General features: G+C 42.3%; 1 protein-coding gene across 1 annotated transcript in view; it reads left to right on the top strand.

The window, feature by feature from the left end:
• The window catches only part of pdzrn4 (PDZ domain containing ring finger 4), a 62594-nt gene that overhangs the window by 33677 nt on the left and 8917 nt on the right, over window positions 1-20000 (top strand). The window contains exons 3-5 of the mRNA XM_047819211.1: window positions 6158-6260; window positions 13834-13932; window positions 19817-19879. Of these exons, the coding sequence (XP_047675167.1) occupies window positions 6158-6260; window positions 13834-13932; window positions 19817-19879 (265 nt within the window). The remainder of the gene's footprint in view (window positions 1-6157; window positions 6261-13833; window positions 13933-19816; window positions 19880-20000) is intronic.

The raw sequence follows: 20000 nt of genomic DNA on the forward strand, positions 1-20000 counted from the left end.
GGAAACACCTAACCAGGATTTACAAGCTGTTTATTCAAGCCTGGACAAGCTTCTCCATTTACCCTTGAAGTGTGTACACAGTACCTTCAGTCTACAACATCCTAAATTTAAAGAGCCTGAATCCTAATGATTTTAAGATCCTTAGGGGGTTTTCAGAAAACGTGCAGGCGGCAAGCTTGTGCACTTGTTCTTTGTCTTTCTTAATGTACTTCGGCTGGTTTCTCGAGTTCCTCTCTGAGGAAAATTGTGGAAGTGTGACAAGATGTAGTTTAGCATAAATAATATCTAGGTAATCCGTCTCCTGATACACGGCGAACCGTGGATGTGAGAGGCGTTGTGTTTTCACATGCTGTGAATGGTTTATCTGAGGGCCATCTACTCTAGTCGCGTCGTCTCCTCGCTCAAAGGATCTCTCGTCTCTCTCGGCTCTCTCTTGTCTGTCTCTCTCTCTCTCTGTGTGGGGTGTGTGTAGTCTCCTCTCTCTTTCGTCCTCGTTCTCTGCTCGCTCTCGTCTCTCTCTATTTCTCTCTCTCTGTTGCCTCTCTCTGGTGTGGGGTGTTGTGTGTGTGTCTCTCCTCCTCTTTCTTCTCTCTCCGGTGTCTCTCTCTGCCCCCCCGAAATCTAACGAAATCGGATTTGTCTCGTCTCGGAAAATCTCTCCTCTCAGGCCAAAAATCTCTTTTCTCTCTCTCTTGGTCTCGTCTCTCTGCTTAAAATCGTCAAGTCGGAAGCTCGGGTCGTTGGTCGTTGTCTCATTAGGATCCTCAAGTCTTCGGTCTCGAAGGGCTCAAAGAGGGTCGGGTGATCAGTCACAATCGTGGCGGGGGGAAAGGGGGAAAGAGGGGGGGGGGGGGGAGGAGGGGAGAAAAAATAGGGGACAGGAGGGGGGAAAAGGGACGACTGCTCATATCCGAACGAAGAGAAAATCCGGAAGAGTCGGGAAAGAGTAGCGGGTCAGGTAAGGGGCTCCGGGAGGGGTGCTTTCCTCAAGTGACATCAGAAGATGAGAAAAAGAAGGAATCGTGGGGGGTAAGGAGTCGGAAATCAGTCGAAATGTTACTCTCTACGGGCGTCCTCTCTCAGAAAACTCTCTCATCTCTAACCTCCGCCCCTCTCTCTCTGTGGTGTGTCTCTTCCTCCTCTCTCTCCCCTCTCTCTCATCGAATCTCTATTCATCATCTACGGGGGGGGTCGTCTTGGCGCGGGGGAAGGGGGGTCGACAAGGGAAAAAAAAAAAAGGAGGGAAGGAAAGGGGCCCCCGAAAGGGGAAGAAATCAAGGGGGGGGGGGGGGGTCGGTCTCTTTCTCCTTCATCTCAGCGCTCCGGGGGAATAAAACAAAGAAAAGGGCGGGGTCGTCGAGGGGAGGGAAAGGGGGGGGAAAATGGGGGTCGTCAAGGGGGTTATGGACCAGTCAAAGAGATGACTAAGGAAAAGTCTGGGGCTGCAAAAAGAGGGAGGGGGGAAAGTGAGCGGGGGGGGAAGAGGAGGGAAGAGAAGGAAAAAGGGGGGGGAAGGGAGACAGTGGAAAAGAAGGGGGAAAGAGGAGGGGGGGGGAAGTGGGCGAATCAAAATCTATTCTGTTCTCTCTCTCTCTTGCGTTTTCTATTTCTCTCTCTCTCCTCCGGCCCTCTTCATCCCTCTCAAAGCCAATCGTCTCTCTCCCGGAAAATCTGCTCGCCTCTCAATCGGGGGTCGAAAGTCTCGGTCTCGTCGATCGGTGGAGAACAAATAAAGCGACAAAAACTGGGGCGGCCGTGGCGCGAAAAGTCAAAAAACTCAAGTGCGTCAATGCGTCCGGGAGGGGGAGGATGATAAAACTCGTGGCCAATGCGGGAGTCGCGGGAGGGCTCAGGCATAGCACCAAGGGGTGCGGGTAGAAGGGCTCGTCACGGGGGGTGAAGTCTGGGGCTCGGTCAAAGTCTGGCGTAGGCGATGCTCTCTCTCTTAGGGGGCAACTCGAAAAGAAGGAAAAAGAAGGGAGACGAGCGAAAGCAAAAGGGAGAGGTACCTCTCTGGGGGGAGCAGGGGGAAGGAAGTCAGAATCAAGGGCTCCTACTGGGAACCAGTCCGAACCTCGAACCGTCGGAAATCTAGCTGGCGGGCGGGGCGGGGGGGTCGGCTCTAGGATCGGGGGGATACGGGGGGGGGGGGGGCAAAATCACAAGGGAGGGTCGGATCGAGACAAGGAAGGACGGTGGGAATCGCAGGAAGATCGAAAGGGGAGAGGTCGTCAACCTAAAGATGGGGTCTGCTCTAGGACTCTCAGGGGGGAGGGGGGGGGGGCCGCTCGCAGTGTGAAAAACAAGGAGGGGGTGGAGTCGGACAGAAGGAAAACGGTGGGTGGGACTAAGAGTGAGCAAAAGAGGTCTGGGGGTCGCGACCGAAGAGAATGGACGTACTCCCAGGCGGGGTATCTCCCTGAACGAAGGCTCTCTCTCTCTCTCTCTCTCTCTCTCTCGACTTTTCCCCAGAGTTCAAATAATCACCCATGTTTTAATCAATGTAGATGCCATCCTAACATCTTCATTCATTCATTCATTCATTCATTCATTCACTCACTTACTTACTTACTTACTTACTTACTTACTTAAGTTGCCATGAATTTTAATATGTGACTTGTGTAAATAAAGTTTTGAAAAAGTCAAAAGTGTCTCTCTCTCTCTCTCTCTCTCTCTCTCTCTCTCTCTCTCTCCCTTTCTCTTTCCCTCTCTTTCTCACACACACACACACACACACACACACACACACACACACACACACACACACACACACACAAACTGTGTGTAAAAGAGTTAATAGAGATAATTATTACTCCACAACGGTCCTTAAATAATTCATTGTCTAAAAATGTGTCACTCGTATAAGCATCATGTTTCATCGTGAAATCCCGTTTGTGTTGGTTACTTTGATTTGGACTTCTCAAATTATTTCATTGTCTCATTAGACAATGACAGTAGAATCTGATGAAAGGCTTCATTAATACTCATAACGACACTCAAACGAACTCTAAGGACTTCATTTCACACATATCTGGTCCTTGTATAAAGACAACAGACACACTTTCACTAGAAAGATGTTACGAGAATCTTTGAATCTTGATTTTTTTTTAAATTAATTCGCTTGTTATATTTTCACACAATACCAGGAGTTAACAGTATATTCATACCGAGGAGCAAAAAAAAAAGTGTATATAGTAATTAAATTGAAATGGGCCTATAAAATACGAAACTATAGTTGCCAAAATTAAGTTCAAGTCTATTCCAATAGCCTACAGCAGAGTCCCAGTGTAATCAAGCTTTCCCATAAAACTAACACTCCTGCTGGCTCCTCATCTGCCATCAAATGCCTCAGACAGAGTCGTGATTTTATATATCCAACAACTGCATTTACTCCCCGTTGTATCACACAAGCAATCATAAAATGTGTAATTGTGCTGTATTCACATATTACAGCATGGCGTTTGGCAGATACAAAAAAATAAACCATAGTGACATTTACAGTATAGCACACAGGGCTTGTGTAGGTTTGCTATATTTTTATAGCATCTAAAATTCTGAGCCACAGCAAAAGAGTTTTGTATATTAGGGTTTAAATAGTCATCTATATATATATATATATACGGGAATATTAAGGAAAGGGACATTCTCTTACATACTCTTGAGGTCTGGAATGAATCTTGTGTGATATTGGAAAGAGGTCTCTCCAAGGACACTAAGGCCTGAAAGTCAAGGTATGGTTATGAACTGAAAGGTCTATGATGATTAATTAGAGAGAATATGTTATAGCTCCTCAACCCTTCAGTCATGACATCATCACTGATAGCTTATAATGATAAATCATTACTGGTCATTTCTGTCAGGGAGGAGAGGACAAGGACTTGGTAGAAGAGAGTAAGAGAGTGAGTCAGTGGGTCAGGGATTGAGGTTGTGAGGCAATGAGTGAGTGAGTGTGTGTGTGTGTGTGTGTGTGTGTGTGTGTGTGTGTGTGTGTGTGTGTGTGTGTGTGTGTGTGTGTGTGTGTGTGTGTGTGTGTGTGTGTGTGTGAGTGAGTGAGTGAGTGAGTGAGTGAGTGAATAGTATGTATGAGAGAGAGTGAGTGGGTCAGGGATTGAGGTTGTGAGACAGTGAGTGAGTGAGTGAGTGAGTGAGTGAGTGAGTGAGTGTGAGCTGAGTAGTGTGGAGAGTGAGTGAGTGAGTGAGGAGTGAGTGAGGGACGGAGTGAGTGAAGTTTTTGAGTGAGTGCGTGGGGAGGAGTGAGTGAGGGGTCAGGGTGAGTGTGGTGTGTGTGTGTGTGTGGTGTGTGGTGTGTGTGTGTGTGTGTGTGTGTGTGTGTGTGAGTGAGTGAATGTGTGTGTGGTGTGTGTGTGTGAGTGTGTGTGTGTGTGTGTGTGGTGTGTTGTGTGTGTGTGTGTGTGTGTGTGTGTGTGGTGTGAGTGAAGTGAGATGAGTGAGGGGAAGGGATTGCGTTTAGGTTGTTAGTAGTGTGTGTGTGTGTGGTTTGTGTGTGTGTGTGTGGTTTGTGTGTGTGTGTGGGTGTGTGTGTGTGTGTGTGTGTGTGTGTGTGTGTGTATGGGTGCCGTGTGATAGTGAGGTGTGAGTGAGTGTGTTGGGTGTGTGTGTAGTGTGTGTGTGTGATGTGTGTAGTGTGTGTGATGTGTGTGTGTGTGTGTGTGTGTGAGCGAGTGCGTGAGTGTGTGTGTGTGTGTGTGTGTGTGTGTGTGTGTGTGTGTGAAATGTGGTGTGTGTGTCGTGACGAGTGCTTTTTTAGTCTGTTCTTTCAGTGTCGTGGGTGAGTGTTAGTGAGTGTGTTGTTGTGTGCTGGTGTGATGTGGTGTGTGGTGTGTGGGTGTGTGCGCTATGATCTCTTTTCTTTAGCTATTTGTGAGATTTGAGTGAGTGAGTTAGAGGTGATGTGTGGGTGTGTGGGTGATAGATGTAGATGTGTGAGTAAGAACCAGGCGAGGAAGCTGTATAGTGTGTGTGTGTGTGAGATAGGTGCGTGGACGAATGATCGTGCGTGGTTGCGTTCGATGTGCGTGCGTGCGTGCTTGTGTGTGTGGTGTGTGTGTGTGTGTGTGTGTGTGTGTGTGTGTGTGTGAGTGAGTGGGTCAGGGATTGAGGTTGTGAGACAGTGAGGGAGTGAGTGAGTGAGTGAGTGAGTGAGTGAGTGAATAGTATGTATGAGAGTGAGTGAGTGTGTGTATGAGTGAGTGAGTGTGTGAGTGAGTGTGTGTGTGTGAGTGAGTGAGTGAGTGAGTGAGTGAGTGAGTGAGTGAGTGAGTGAGTGAGTGAGTGAGTGGGTGGGTGGGTGGGTGGCTGGGTGGGTGAGTCAGTCGCAAAGTAAGTCAGTGAAGGAGTGAGTGGAATGAGTCAATGAGTAAATCACTGAGATTAAAAATGAGTGAATCATTGAATGTGTGGGTGGGTGAGTGTTTGAGTGAGTAAGTGAATCAAGATAAAAAGCAGTAGTGAATCAGGAGTGAGGTGAGTAATTGTATCAGTGAGGGAGTGAGAGAGTCAGTGAGTGAGTCAGTGAGTGAGTCAGTTAGAATAAAAATGAGTTAATCAGTGAGTTAATCATTGAACAAGTAAATGAGTGAGTGTGTGAGTTAATGAGTAATCACTGAAAATGGAAACGAGTTAATCAGTGAGTCAGTGAGTGAATCATTGAATGAGTAAGTGAATGAGTGAGTGAGTTAGTGAATGAGTGAGTGAGTGAGTGAGTGAGTGAGTGAGTGAGTGAGTGAGTGAGTGAGTGAATCCAAAATTTAGTGCAGTGGTGAATCAGGGAGTGAGAAAGTACATGATCAGATGAACGAGTGAGTGAGTGAGTGAGTCAGTGATTGAATGAGGCAGAGAGGAATTTACAGAGGATCTGAATCAGTGAGTGAGCAAGTGACCAAATCAATAAGTGGGTCATCAAGCGTCCTCACCTCTCTCCGTCTTACCTGCTTCGTCTCAGCACGTCTCCTCCTCATCTCTAACTATCGCCGACTTTCTCTCCTTCTGTTTCTCCGAGAGCTTTATGACTCTATCCTCATCCTTTCTCTCTCTCCCGCTGTGTCATTTTCCCAACTCCTATTTTCCTTATTCATTTGTTTCTTCACACTGTTACATTTTCTCATTGCCTCACACACACTCTCTATTTTCCCCCCAGCTGTCACTCCCTCCACACAATGGGCCAGGAGTACTATGAGGGGAGTGAGTATCTTTCCAACATGCCAGCTGAGGCTGAGAGGACTGATGAGTTAGAGTATGAGGTACGACATCATCCTGTTTCTTCCTGTCACTTTTATTATTCACACTTGATATCCACCCAGCATGACAGCCTATAATAGACCTTTTCTAAGGCATAAGAGCAGATCTACTGGTAAGAGACTCCCTGGGGTTGTCCCCATGGGTCATTCTTGACAGATGATGGGTCACAGTCATGACCTATGACCTATGATCACAGCATGGTATATAAACAGTGGGGGTTAATTCATGCTGTTGCCCTTGGATGCTGACAGTGTTGTTGTTGCATTTGTCTATTATTTTTAATTGTAATTGTTTTTTTTTTTTCCAGATATTCTAATACAGTTCCATATTTAGGCTTTAGATTATTGTAGATTTAATTTTTTACATTTTTTCTCGTAATTGGTTTATTTTAATAGAAGTGCTCTTAGATCGATGAGATGATGATCAAATGGTTGCATTATAGAATCAATCATATCGACCGATCATATATTTAGGGTTGTGTGATGATATCAACGCTCTGTGTTTCATCTAGCACCGATTTTTAACACGGCCTGCCAAAAAAAAAGGGAGCACCGGCTTGGAGATTTCATTTCCGCAGCCTATTTGAGAGGAGAGCTTCTGCTTCCTGAGCTTTGAGTGATATATGATCAGAACCTTGATGTCGTTATTTCATCTGAATTTGTTTGAATGCTTTTCCCCCTCCGAGCACGAGCTCCTGCTTTTCCTCAAAGATTTATGCATCCACTCGTGTCTCCTGCTGCTTTCATTAAGGAGGGGTAAATAAATGATGTGCTGATCTACATTTAGCTCATTTCTATTAACTAATCCTATTACATTGTGCATTCTCCTTTTTATTACATGCTATATACAACATATCTTCATTTACCGTGTCGGAAGGAATAGTTGTGCAGAGAGCGAGAGAGAGACAGAGGGAGAGACAGTGAGAAAGACACGAGATAGTAGCGTACAGAGAGAGAGATATCCAAAGGTAGGACATAGACTAGAGCGGGGACGCATCAGAGGGGAGAGATCGGAGAGAGTCTACGATCATCTCTAGTCTCTCTTCTCTTCTATCTCTCTCCCCTAGCTCATCACTAAATCCCTATATATATAGACCTCCATCTCTATCGAGCAGCGTGTGATCTAGCGCGCGAGATAGAGACGCGCTAACGATATGGCGCACATCATCATCTCGCTCCCTTTCAGCGCTACGCGATATATAGATATATGATATACATATACATAGACATCTAGAAATTGATATTTATATATATATAGATAGATATATAGAGAGAGAGAGTGATATAGAAGATATGATATATATAGAGAGAGATACATATACAGATACAATATAGAGTTGATGATATATAAGATATATATATAGATGAAATATATATGGATATATATGATATGATATATATCTAAAGATAAATCTATATACATGTATAGATAGATATATTATAGGATAATAGAAATTTTTATATAGATATATATATATATATATATAGATATAGAAAGAATCTATATACAGATAGATATATACTATATATATGGGATATATATATACGATAGTACTGATATAAATCAATATAGAGTACACAAACGATATAAATCAAAAATATTTATAAATGAGTAAAGCCTATATGTATATAAGTCATATACATCGTATAGATCGAGCTATGAATCAACTACTCCATGCTATATAATATGATAATATAGTATCTCTATACACATAGCTCCCGATATCTCGTCAAGTCATAACATCTCTCTCATCTCGCTCTCTCCTCTCTCGCTCTCTCTCCCTCACGCTACTAGTTCTCTACTTTAAATATATATCTAGCCACGTGCGTACCTCGGGTGGCGGTCTAACTAGATATCGCCAGACCTCACACAATATCTCTACCTCAATCTACGTCATACGAGCGGGGAGACAGATATATAGACACACAACACACAACAGCTATAGTATCCACCTAGACTGAGATAGATATATCGTGATATAGAATATATATATCGTACAGCACAACCACCCAGAGCGCTCTACACGATACAGAGCCAGCAGCGCAGTCTCCTTCCACTTAACACAAAGTAGTATATTTCAAGAAAATCTGTGTTTAAACTAAAATTCTTCTATAAAGGGGTTCCAATCAGACTGAAAAACGCTTTAACACGACCACTTAAAAGTTGTCCATTGAAAGAATGTGCAGAATTTTCCATTTCCAGGCTTCTCCGTATCGTGATAAGTATCTTTCCTCCTTATCGTCCCATCCCTGACCTATTCTTTACATTACCGCCGTGCAAATACACACTTGTTTTCACAATTTAACGGTGAGCAGTCGTCACCTCATCCAATCTCCTCTCCTCGTCTGTTCGTCTCTTTGCTTTTCCCGAGCTTTCGGAATCACAGAAAATGAAATCATAAGGATCGAGAAGCAACAGGAGCGAGGACGCTCTTCTGCGAACAGATTTGTAAGATCAGATGCTGCTTTCACATTTGAGCCACTGAGAGAATAATACAATGCAATGTATTACACTGAAACCCCTGGAGAAGGAAACACATTGTGTGAGGAATTTCCTCTTAAATGCTGAACAGCGGGTGTTTGCGGCCGATAGCGTGGCTGTCCGTGCTGTTTACTCTTTGTGTTTTGTTTCAGTACGTGAAATGCGGCGACTTTTATTTCGACGGACAGATGTGTGACTTATCTGTAATCCAAATTTACTAATTAAGCGAATCATTGTCTTAGACAACAATATCGCTAATTAGTTGATATTTGTTTGTTTCTTTATCTCGTGTCAGTGTTGGTAGTGTTGTTATTACACTAAACACGATGCTGTTGCTTCTATTATATTTTTCTAAAGGGTTATTTTTTATTATTGATGGACGAACGCTGGATGATTTGCTTTAGGTGATAGATTAAAGCCAATGTTGACATTTGAAATCACCAAAACAAACACGCCCCTAACCCAAACGGGTCCCACCCCTGTATCGATAGCTCCGCCCACACGTACATACGTAACCCAGGCGACTGACGGAAAGAAACGTGTCTTTATCATAGCTGAAGGGAAGAACAATACGATTGTAGATAAACAAACAAGCAAAAATGCCACACAAGCATAATGATGTAAAGGACAAAGGCATATATTAGTTCTGTGTAACAAAGCAAAACCAACGTTACTCACCTATCGAGAAGGAAAAAAGCGCCTCGGCGTCTTAAGTAAAGTCGGCCACATATTCACAGGTCGGAGTTTCCCGAGTCGATAACTCCTGAGCTAAACGCTGTTACTACACAAAACACGGTTGTAGCTGCCTCTCTACATTACTACGATAGAAAAGAGGTGTTATTTGTGTAGTAACAGCGTTTAGCTCAGGAGTTATTGACTCGGGAAACTCCAACCTGTGAATATGTGGCCGACTTCCTGCTCCTTCAGTTCTCTCCAGCGCTGGAAAGCTGATCCTATATTAACACGTCCTACTTCTTGTCCTTATCGTAAGTCTTTCTTCTCTTTCTTTCTTTGTTTTTAATCCTCCATGTCGATGTTAAAACCGCTTTCTGCTAACGTCACACATGCGCACCGAACACTCTCTCCGCCCATATTGACAAGCCCCGCCCCTTTCTGCTCATTGGCTACACATTTGTTTTGTCTTTGTTTTGATTGTTGTTTATTATTTGGCCTGACTCGGTTTTCTGAAGCATTTCTCAAAAATCGGAGACCCTGCCTTTAAAACTCGTCTTTTACTGGTCTTGATTTGATGGTACTATTTCCAGCGCCGTTCTTGGGTCAGCTGCCTGGTACTTGGAGAAACATTCAATTAAAGATCTGAAAGCATGTCTGCTGCATTGCATCAAAAAAAAAAAGAGAGACACAAAGCCTGACAATATAGTTGCCTACCTTTTTGGCTTTCTGCTCTGGGGGATAATTAGCTGTGAAGACCCCTGGACTGGTGGGTTTGTGACGGACTACAGCCGTTTGATGAATACAGACCGAGAAGGAGGAGGAGGAAGTCGACGTGACCTCTGGCAGTACATGCAGCACAGGGCTCACTTTGCTGTGCATGGCTCTTTGCTTTACTTGGACTTTACTTGTATTAGGGAACCTGTGCTGAATACAGATACCGCACAGTGAAATTCTTCTTACTTCACCAAGGCTCTTCACGTCAGCAGTCCACATAACGTGCTCGCAATGTGCTTGCAAAATGTTTCAGGGTTCAGAGGTGTGTTCGAGTTGACATTAAAAGAGTATGGATTTGTATAATATAGTATAGTTTATAGCAGCATGAAGAATGCAGTAATAATAACATAAACCAGGGGAGGGAGTAAGTCACACACGTGTACAGTAAGTCACAAGTAAGTCTTTTTTTAATATATGTCAAGCAAGTCTCAGGTCTCAAATTTGCGACTTAAGTCTGACTCGAGTCAAGTCATATGACTCGAGTCCCCTGTCTCTGAGTCATTTAACTCAAGTCCGTGTCAAGTCTCAAGTCATGAATGTCAAGTCAAAGTCAAGTCAAGTCTTTTTTTAATATTTGTCAAGCAAGTCTCAAGTCTCAAATTTGCGGCTTAAGTCTTACTCGAGTCGAGTCCCTATCTCTGAGTCACATAACCCAAGTCCGAGTCAAGTCTCGAGTCACGAATGTCAAGTCAAAGTCAAGTCGAGTCTTTTTTAATATATGTCAAGCAGGTCTCAAGTCTCAAATTTGCGACTTAAGACTGACTCGAGTCAGGTCATATGACACGAGTCCCCCATCTCTGAGTCATTTAACTCAAGTCCGTGTCAAGTCTTGAGTCATGAATGTCAAGTCAAAGTCAAGTCGAGTCTTTTTTTATATTTGTCAAGCAAGTCTCAAATTTGCGACTTAAGTCTGACTCGAGTCAAGTCATATGAATCGAGTACCCCATTTCGGATATAAATATGCTAGAAAGAGATATATAATCTGTAGCTGGTCGGCTATCCTGGAAGATACAGACTGCTCATGTCTTTAGCAGTGCTATAAACATGCATCTGGATCAAATTTTCGACTTAAGTCTGAATTGAGTCAAGTCATATGACTCATATGACAAGTCTCAAATTTGAGACTTGAGACTTGCTTGACAAATATTAAAAAAAGACTTGACTTTGTCAAGTCCCACGTCTCTGAGTCATTTAACTCAAGTCCGTGTCAAGTCTCAAGTCATGAATGTCAAGGCAAAGTCAAGTCTTTTTTTAATATTTGTCAAGCAAGTCTCAAGTCTCAAATTTGCGGCTTAAGTCTGACTCGAGTCAGGTCATATGACACAAGTCCCCCATCTCTGTCTGAGTCATTAAACTCAAGTCCGTGTCAAGTCTCAAGTCATGAATGTCAAGGCAAAGTCGAGTCTTTTTTAATATTTGTCAAGCAAGTCTCAAATTTGCGACTTAAGTCTGACTCGAGTCAAGTCATATGACCCGAGTCACCCATTTCGGATACAAATATGCTAGAAAGATATATATAATCTGTAGCTGGTCGGCTATCCTGGAAGATACAGACTGCTCATGTCATTAGCAGTGCTATAAACATGCATCTGGATCAAATTTGCGACTTAAGTCTGACTTGAGTCAAGTCATATGACTCGAGTCCCACGTCTCTGAGTCATTTAACTCAAGTCCGTGTCAAGCCTCAAGTCATGAATGTCAAGTCAAAGTAAAGTCAAGTCTTTTTTAATATTTGTCAAGCAAGTCTCAAATTTGCGACTTAAGTCTGACTCGAGTCAAGTCATATGACTCGAGTCCCCCATTTTGTACATATATATATATATATATATATATATATATATATATATATATATATATATATATATATATATATATACTAGAAAGAGATATATAATCTGTAGCTGGTCGGCTATCCTGGAAGATACAGACTGCTCATGTCTTTAGCAGTGCTATAAACATGCATCTGGATCAAATTTGCGACTTAATTCTGACTCGAGTCAAGTCATATGACTCGAGTCCCACGTCTCTGAGTCATTTAACTCAAGTCCGTGTCAAGTCTCAAGTCATGAATGTCAAGGCAAAGTCAAGTCTTTTTTTAATATTTGTCAAGCAAGTCTCAAGTCTCAAATTTGCTGCTTAAGTCTGACTCGAGTCGAGTCCCTATCTCTGAGTCACATAACTCAAGTCCGAGTCAAGTCTCAAGTCATGAATGTCAAGTCAAAGTCAAGTCGAGTCTTTTTTAATATTTGTCAAGCGAGTCTCCAGTCTCAAATTTGCGACTTAAGACTGACTCGAGTCAAGTCATATGACTAGAGTCCTCCATTTCAGATATATATATATATGTATGCTAGAAAGAGATATATAATGTGTAGCTGGTTGGTTATCCTGGAAGATACAGACTGCTCATGTCTTTAGCAGTGCTATAAACATGCATCTGGACTTAATTATAATAAATAAACATTATTATAAATAGTCCCATCAGCTCGTGATGTCACGCCTCTTGAAATACCGAACGACTTTCCAAGCACTTACAAGTCTTACCCTTGAGAGTGTCTAAGTTCTGAGCCTGAATGCCTTTGCTTCGTTCCTCGACGTTTCGTGTCAAATTAAAAACCCGTGCGCCTTTCACTCGCATTGTGTATTTGATTTTGCCCAATAAACTCCCGCACATCGATCCTAAACCCTCTCCCATATCCTGTGTGTTCCAGTTAAATAGATATTGAAACTAATGTTTTCTGACATTGCTATCATTTCTTCTCATAAGATGCATTGGATTTTCCAAAGAATATTTACTCCGATGCATGACTAAGGATTACAAGGTCAAACTGTAAAAATTGTGAATTGATTGCACTTTCACATGCCTGTCAATCAAATACGAAATGTTCCCTGGTGAAGTTGCCAGTTATTGTTAGCGACGCACGGACTTTAATCGAGCTCACTCTTTCTGTCTCCACTGTGGAGCAGCCAATGAATTTTTCATCTGCACAGCAATCATGGATCGAATATATAAATGCTTAATTACATAACTACAATTTATTTACTTGAGGGGGGGGGCACGGTGGCTTAGTGGATAGCACGTTCGCCTCACACCTCCAGGGTCGGGTGTTCGATTCCCGCCTCCACCTCGTGTGTGTGGAGTTTGCATGTTCTCCCCGTGCCTCGGGGGTTTCCTCCGGGTACTCCGGTTTCCTCCCCCGGTCCAAAGACATGCATGGTAGGTTGATTGGCATCTCTGGTAAATTGTCCGTAGTGTGTGAGTGTGTGAGTGAATGAGAGTGTGTGTGTGTGTGTGCCCTGTGATGGGTTGGCACTCCGTCCAGGGTGTATCCTGCCTCGATGCCCGATGACGCCTGAGATAGGCACAGGCTCCCCGTGACCCGAGAAGTTCGGATAAGCGGTAGAAGATGAATGAATGAATTTATTTACACAGTAATCATTAATACCGGAAGCCCGACCGCATAAGTGCACCAGTGTGAAGTGAAATAACCCTACATACTAAAACTTTAGGAGAAAAATGCAACTTTATAGTTTATACATGGATATAAAATTTTATTAGATTGCATTACTGTATTATTGCTTGCATATAATATATCAGATATCTAAAGGAATCAGGATAATCAGGTGATGATTGTTTTCACCTCATAGGAGGTGGAGCTGTGCCGCCAGAACAGTCAGGAGAAGCTCGGCCTCACTCTCTGCTACAGGACGGACGATGAAGAGGATGTCGCTATCTACGTGTCAGAGGTGAGCTTCATCTTTTGTGTGTGTGTGTGTGTGTGTGTGTGTGTGTGTGTGTGTGTGTGTGTGTGTGTGTGTTAGCGAACCAAATTCAGTCATTTCACTTTTTTTTCCTGCTCGAAACAGAATGCAGTTCTAACAACCGACATCGACAATAAGCTTACAACGAACAAGCTCTGCACCTCTATACAGTGAGTCAGGATTAACCCCTTAAGGGTCTTGTCTTATTATTCAACATATTCTCCAGTAACTATGAATTATTCAGTAACTAAACTGAAATTAATATGAAAGTTATGCATTGAGGAATGTACTTCTGTCAGGTTCTGAGAGTTTAAAGGGTTAATGGTAGTTTTGGGGCATAACACAGACATATTATAAACTACATGCGTAAATATATATATATATATATATATATATATACAGTATATATGATATATGGGTGTGCAGTACGTAATGCAGTATTTCAGCAGCTTTCTACTGTGATGGATTTCTTATCTTTACACAAAACAACACACAAAAAAAAAAACAACACAGTTCTGCTATTTTTTTTAAACTCCCGGTAATAATGGCGTTCATTAAATATTTATGAAATCGGATGCATATCACAGCAAGAGCCCGTGTTGTTTTTCACTCTTTGAGGATTTTCTGTGATGTTGACAAAGAAAAATATGCCTCTGATTATTATTATTCCTATTCTGGGAGTCATTGGGGGAGCATGTAAATGAGAGAAAGCACCCGCTGCAAATACGACTTAATCAAAAGTCGTATCTGCGTCTGATGCTCCGCTAAGTGCTTTTGACTGATAGATACGACCGGATTGTGTTTTATTTATTCTGAAAGTGTGTCAGATTTCACTCCGTGGTAATAGAGTATCATGAGTGATATGAGCTGTATACTGTAAAACAAGCGACTGCTCATTATTACACAATATTTTACTGCCAACAGACAACAATCAACGAATGTAAACGTATTTAGGGATGTTGTAGACTAGTTTATAATGTGTTGGACTAATGCTCAGAAGGTCATGAGTTTGAATCTCAGATCCACTATGAAATAATACATAATGCTGTACATTTGGTTGATGATTTTAAAAACATTTTACAACTGAGCTGAAGGTTAAGGGGTGTGTGTGTGTGTGTGCGCCCTGCGATGGGTTGGCACTCCGTCCAGGGTGTACCCTGCCTCGATGCCCGATGACGCCTGAGATAGGCACAGGCTCCCCGTGACCCGAGAAGTTCGGATAAGCGGTAGAAAATGAATGAATGAATGAATGAAGGTTATGGGTCTGTAATCTGTTTGTACCAGAATTTGAACCTGTTTTGGTTTTGCCTACGATCAGCATTGAATTTCTATGTTATGTCCCGCCTCCACCTTGTGTGTGTGGAGTTTGTATGTTCTCCCCGGGTACTCCGGTTTCCTTCCCCGGTCCAAAGACATGCATGGTAGGTTGATTGACATCTCTGGAAAATTGTCTGTAGTGTGTGAGTGTGTGAGTGAATGAGAGTGTGTGTGTGCCCTGTGATGGGTTGGCACTCCGTCCAGGGTGTATCCTTCCTCGATGCCTGATGACGCCTGAAATAGGCACAGGCTCCCCGTGACCCGAGAAGTTGAAAATGAATGAACGAATGAATGAGTTCCAAAAATAAAGATTAAATGTTGATATCGAACCCATTTCTGCTCTCTGCGATGCCCCGACTGCTAGTTCATAAGCATCTGAATATCGAAGGTGTTATTTTCAGCCACTAAAATTCTGCGTAATTTTATGTGAACAGGTAAATAAATAAATAAATAAATAAATAATAAATTCTCCCACTGAAAGGCAACAGTGTCCTGACTGTATTTGTTCATTCTGTTATAAAAATGTCAACAGGGTACTCGTGAAATTCGTTAAGCACACAACCGTAATAAGTTAATAGCAAGAATGGGATTTGAACACATGACCTTCTGACCTGAAACTAAAAGCCGTAATCGTCGAGCCACCACAGATAGCTCAGCTCTATTCTATATGTTTAAAGTTACAGTGCAGTATGTTCGTGATTTCTTTTCTACGGTACTTTATCGTCAACCCTGTTGGCAGTAAATTGTGCAGAGAGTCTTGTAACCTTGTGACCTTAAAGGAGCTGTATTCAAAACTCAAAAACTAAATCGTTCTAACCATGATTTTCTGCATGGCCTGGTCAGATTACTGAAATGACTTCCAAGCAGTTCATGACTTAGCAGGTTTTTCTTGTGTAGAACTGTGTGAACTGTCTCACAGGAGAGATGATGTTCAAATTCTTAACCGCACATTGAGCAAACACTGATTGTTTGAGCAAAGGCATATATCCAATATATCTGGGACTGGGACCAAACCCAGCAACAACATTTGAATCCAAACCATAAAATGCAATGTGAGACACATTTCAGTGTAATATTGCTACAGATGATCCTCAAGGTTATCATTGGAAACATTGTTTGAAAGCCAAAATCACCAAAACAAACACGCCCCTAACCCAAACGGGTCCCACCCCTGTATCGATAGCTCCGCCCACACGTACATACGTAACCCAGGCGACTAACAGAAAGAAACGTGTCTTTATCATAGCTGAAGGGAAGAACAATACGATTGTAGATAAACAAACAAGCAAAAATGCCACACAAGCATAATGATGTAAAGGACAAAGGCATATATTAGTTCTGTGTAACAAAGCAAAACCAACGTTACTCACCTATCGAGAAGGAAAAAAGCGCCTCGGCGTCTTAAGTAAAGTCGGCCACATATTCACAGGTCGGAGTTTCCCGAGTCGAAAACTCCTGAGCTAAACGCTGTTACTACACAAAACGCGGTTGTAGCTGCCTCTCTACATTACTACGATAGAAAAGAGGTGTTATTTGTGTAGTAACAGCGTTTAGCTCAGGAGTTATTGACTCGGGAAACTCCAACCTGTGAATATGTGGCCGACTTCCTGCTCCTTCAGTTCTCTCCAGCGCTGGAAAGCTGATCCTATATTAACACGTCCTACTTCTTGTCCTTATCGTAAGTCTTTCTTCTCTTTCTTTCTTTGTTTTTATCCTCCATGTCGATGTTAAAAACCCTCCGCCCATATCGACAAGCCCCGCCCCTTTCTGCTCATCGACGTGTAGTCTGTTTTGTTTTTGTTTTGTTTGTCGGCCCGACTCGGTTTTCTGAAGCGTTTCTCAAACGACGGAGACCTCACCTTTAATGTGGTCATTATTCATGCATGAATTCATAAAACTCACATTGTAGTTAAGGTTAGCTCTTTGTTCGTTAATATTTAAATTAGCATGTATTCATGGTTATTTATAGTATATACTGTTATTGTAAAGTGTGGTAAACTGAATCAGTTTTACCTGCGTAACAATAACGTGTCTCCGTTTATTATGGTACTGTATACATGTGTAAGATTTTTCCAACTGTCTTTCTTTCTCTCTCTCTCTCTCTCTCTCTCTCTCTCTCTCTCTCTCTCTCTCTCTCTCTCTCTCTCTCCTCTCTTTTACCAAACTTACTCCCTGATTCATTTGAAGTTGCATCAGAGCTTCAATGTACTCAGAAAGACTCGCACTGAATATAGATATGTCGGAGCCAGTCAGTGGTTACAGGCTTATTAAAATCCTCACTCCATAAAATTGAAGACTGCAGATCTGTGGCCTGTTCTATGTACCGTATTATAGCTGCTCTTGATGTACAGCCTTTGCTCACGAGGTTGTAAAACTGGAAAGCGAGATCCCAGTAACTGTATTTTAATGCATTCTATAAGAAAAGGATATTCACGTAGAAAGTCGGCAGATTTACATTTTACAGATTATTCATTTGTTAGAATAATACAAGAATAAAAGCTATAGCAGTCTTACAGTAATATTGATCTAAGCACGATCTGCAGTAACTACTGTAGTGACTATAATTCTGCACCGTGATAAATCTTTAGCTCAGAGCTTTCGGTTTGATGAGATAACATTTAAAGTCTCTCTAGATGACTATCTACAAGACGGAATGCTACGACGGAAAGCAATACAGATCAGCAGCACATATCGGCGGTATCTCTTGAAGGCATGATGGCCGTGTCAGTACGAGCACACGCTCGGTCGGGTGTAGCGGGTCATCGGTCTAAAGAGCCGCGACTCCGAGAAGTCCTGGATGTGTTATAAAGATGGAACACCGACAACTGTCAGTCATCTCTGGAGAAGCGTCGTGATTGGATAGAGGGTTGAAATAAATGAGGCAAGACAAGAATGGATTAGCTACCGAAAGATAGGCCTGCCTTCTTGCTTAGTATCATTAGTGACAGAGGATCTATGGGGTGGCTAAACTGGAGAACCAGTCAAGCCTTTACAGCCAGTGAAACTCGAGTTTAATGAGTATTAATGTTCCGCACTGCCTGAAGTCTAGAACCATCAGACGGATGAATTTTTTATGGTCATGTTTCCAGGCCTGTATAATGCAGCCATGTTCAGATTTTTTGCTCGTCCTTCAGAAAGTGATTTAGTAGGTTATATTTGTAGTATATATATATATATGTGTGTGTGTGTGTGTGTGTGTGTGTGTGTGTGTGTGTCTGTGTGTTAATCTGGGGAAAAACATTATAATGCCACTGTTCATTTCCAAAAAAAAAAAAATGGATTTGTCCAAAATAGAAATCTTGCCTATGACGTACGTGTCCGAATAAAATAAAACAAATTTGATCTCAATTATTTCATTATTGAACCTTCTGTAGTTGCCAGATATAATTTTCACTAAACCTTTTGTTGATGGACCCGAACGTTGGTTGTTTTATGGACATTATGTCAGACACATCGCAATGTTTGTTTTTTTTGTTTCTATTTTTTAACAGATGCGGATTCGTTTTAAAGCCGCTTAAGAGATGGATTTGATTTATTTGAATAACATTTAAATCTTAAATGCAGTATTTCCTCTTACTATCGGATGAAGTTTCTGTTTGGTTGATGAGGGCGAAACCTGTTACAGTATTTACACCATTTTGCAGAGGCCCTTACTGAGAGTGACTTACATTTTATCTCTCTTTTTTTTTTTTTTCAAAAAACACAACTGAGCAACTAAGAGTTAAGGGCCTTGCTCAGGGGCCCAGCTTAGTAGACCTGGGATTTGAACTCACAACCAATCAAACCATAGTCCAACACCTTAACCGATACATTTACATTTACATCATTTGGCAGAAGCCTTTATATCCAGAGCGACTTACATCATCTCATTTATTTTATACAGCTGAGCAATTGAGGGTTAAGGGCCTTGCTCAGGGGCCCAACAGTGGCAGCTTGGTGGACCTGGGATTGAACTCACAACCTTCACAAGTTTGGTAGCCCAACACTATGATACCACATCCCCTCAGCTAGTCATGTAGTACTTTATTACACATAATTCTATACTCTCAATATTTTTCACATAGAGTTACGACAGCTTGTGCAACTGACTGCAAATTTCTGCTTCATTTAATGTAGCCTTGCTTTTAAGTTCTTAAGGTTTACCTGCTGTTTCTATCTTGTGGGAAATTCTCAAAGGTCATGCACATGTGGTCCTGTTTTTAAAGACATCTTTGAGACATTACGACTGCATCTTAGAGAGTGTTTTTGATTTGTTCGACTGCAGCTTTATGACTGACTGAAAAATCGTCTTTCAACATCTGCCAGGTTCTTCGCTACCGCGTCGCTCGGCGGCTTGTTCTTTTGTGTCAGCATTCGAGCCGCTTGCGTCCGATTGATTTATTGTGATTTTTCACTCGCGATATGGCATGCATTACTGTCACTCACACTTTCTTCTTCACCTTGAGAGACAACAACAATAGACTGCAAAAATAAGTGAAAAAAAACCCCACCAGTGACTTATGCAATGCATATCTGTTCATCCTCAACGATGCTTTCTTTCACTCTTCCTTAGATTGGACCTAATAGCATCGCAGCCCGTGATGGTCGTATCCGGGAAGGGGACCGTATCTTGCAGGTAACGTTACTTCTCAGTCCTCATTATACACTCATGAGGAGCTCTTTCCTCTGGCAGGTCAGCCAGCGTCTCGCAGTTAGAGGGCTCTTTCATTTTTAATGGCTGTGCATTAAGTCTGCAT

The sequence above is a fragment of the Tachysurus fulvidraco genome, chromosome 10, assembly GCF_022655615.1.
Source record: "Tachysurus fulvidraco isolate hzauxx_2018 chromosome 10, HZAU_PFXX_2.0, whole genome shotgun sequence".
Classification (NCBI taxonomy): domain Eukaryota; kingdom Metazoa; phylum Chordata; class Actinopteri; order Siluriformes; family Bagridae; genus Tachysurus; species Tachysurus fulvidraco.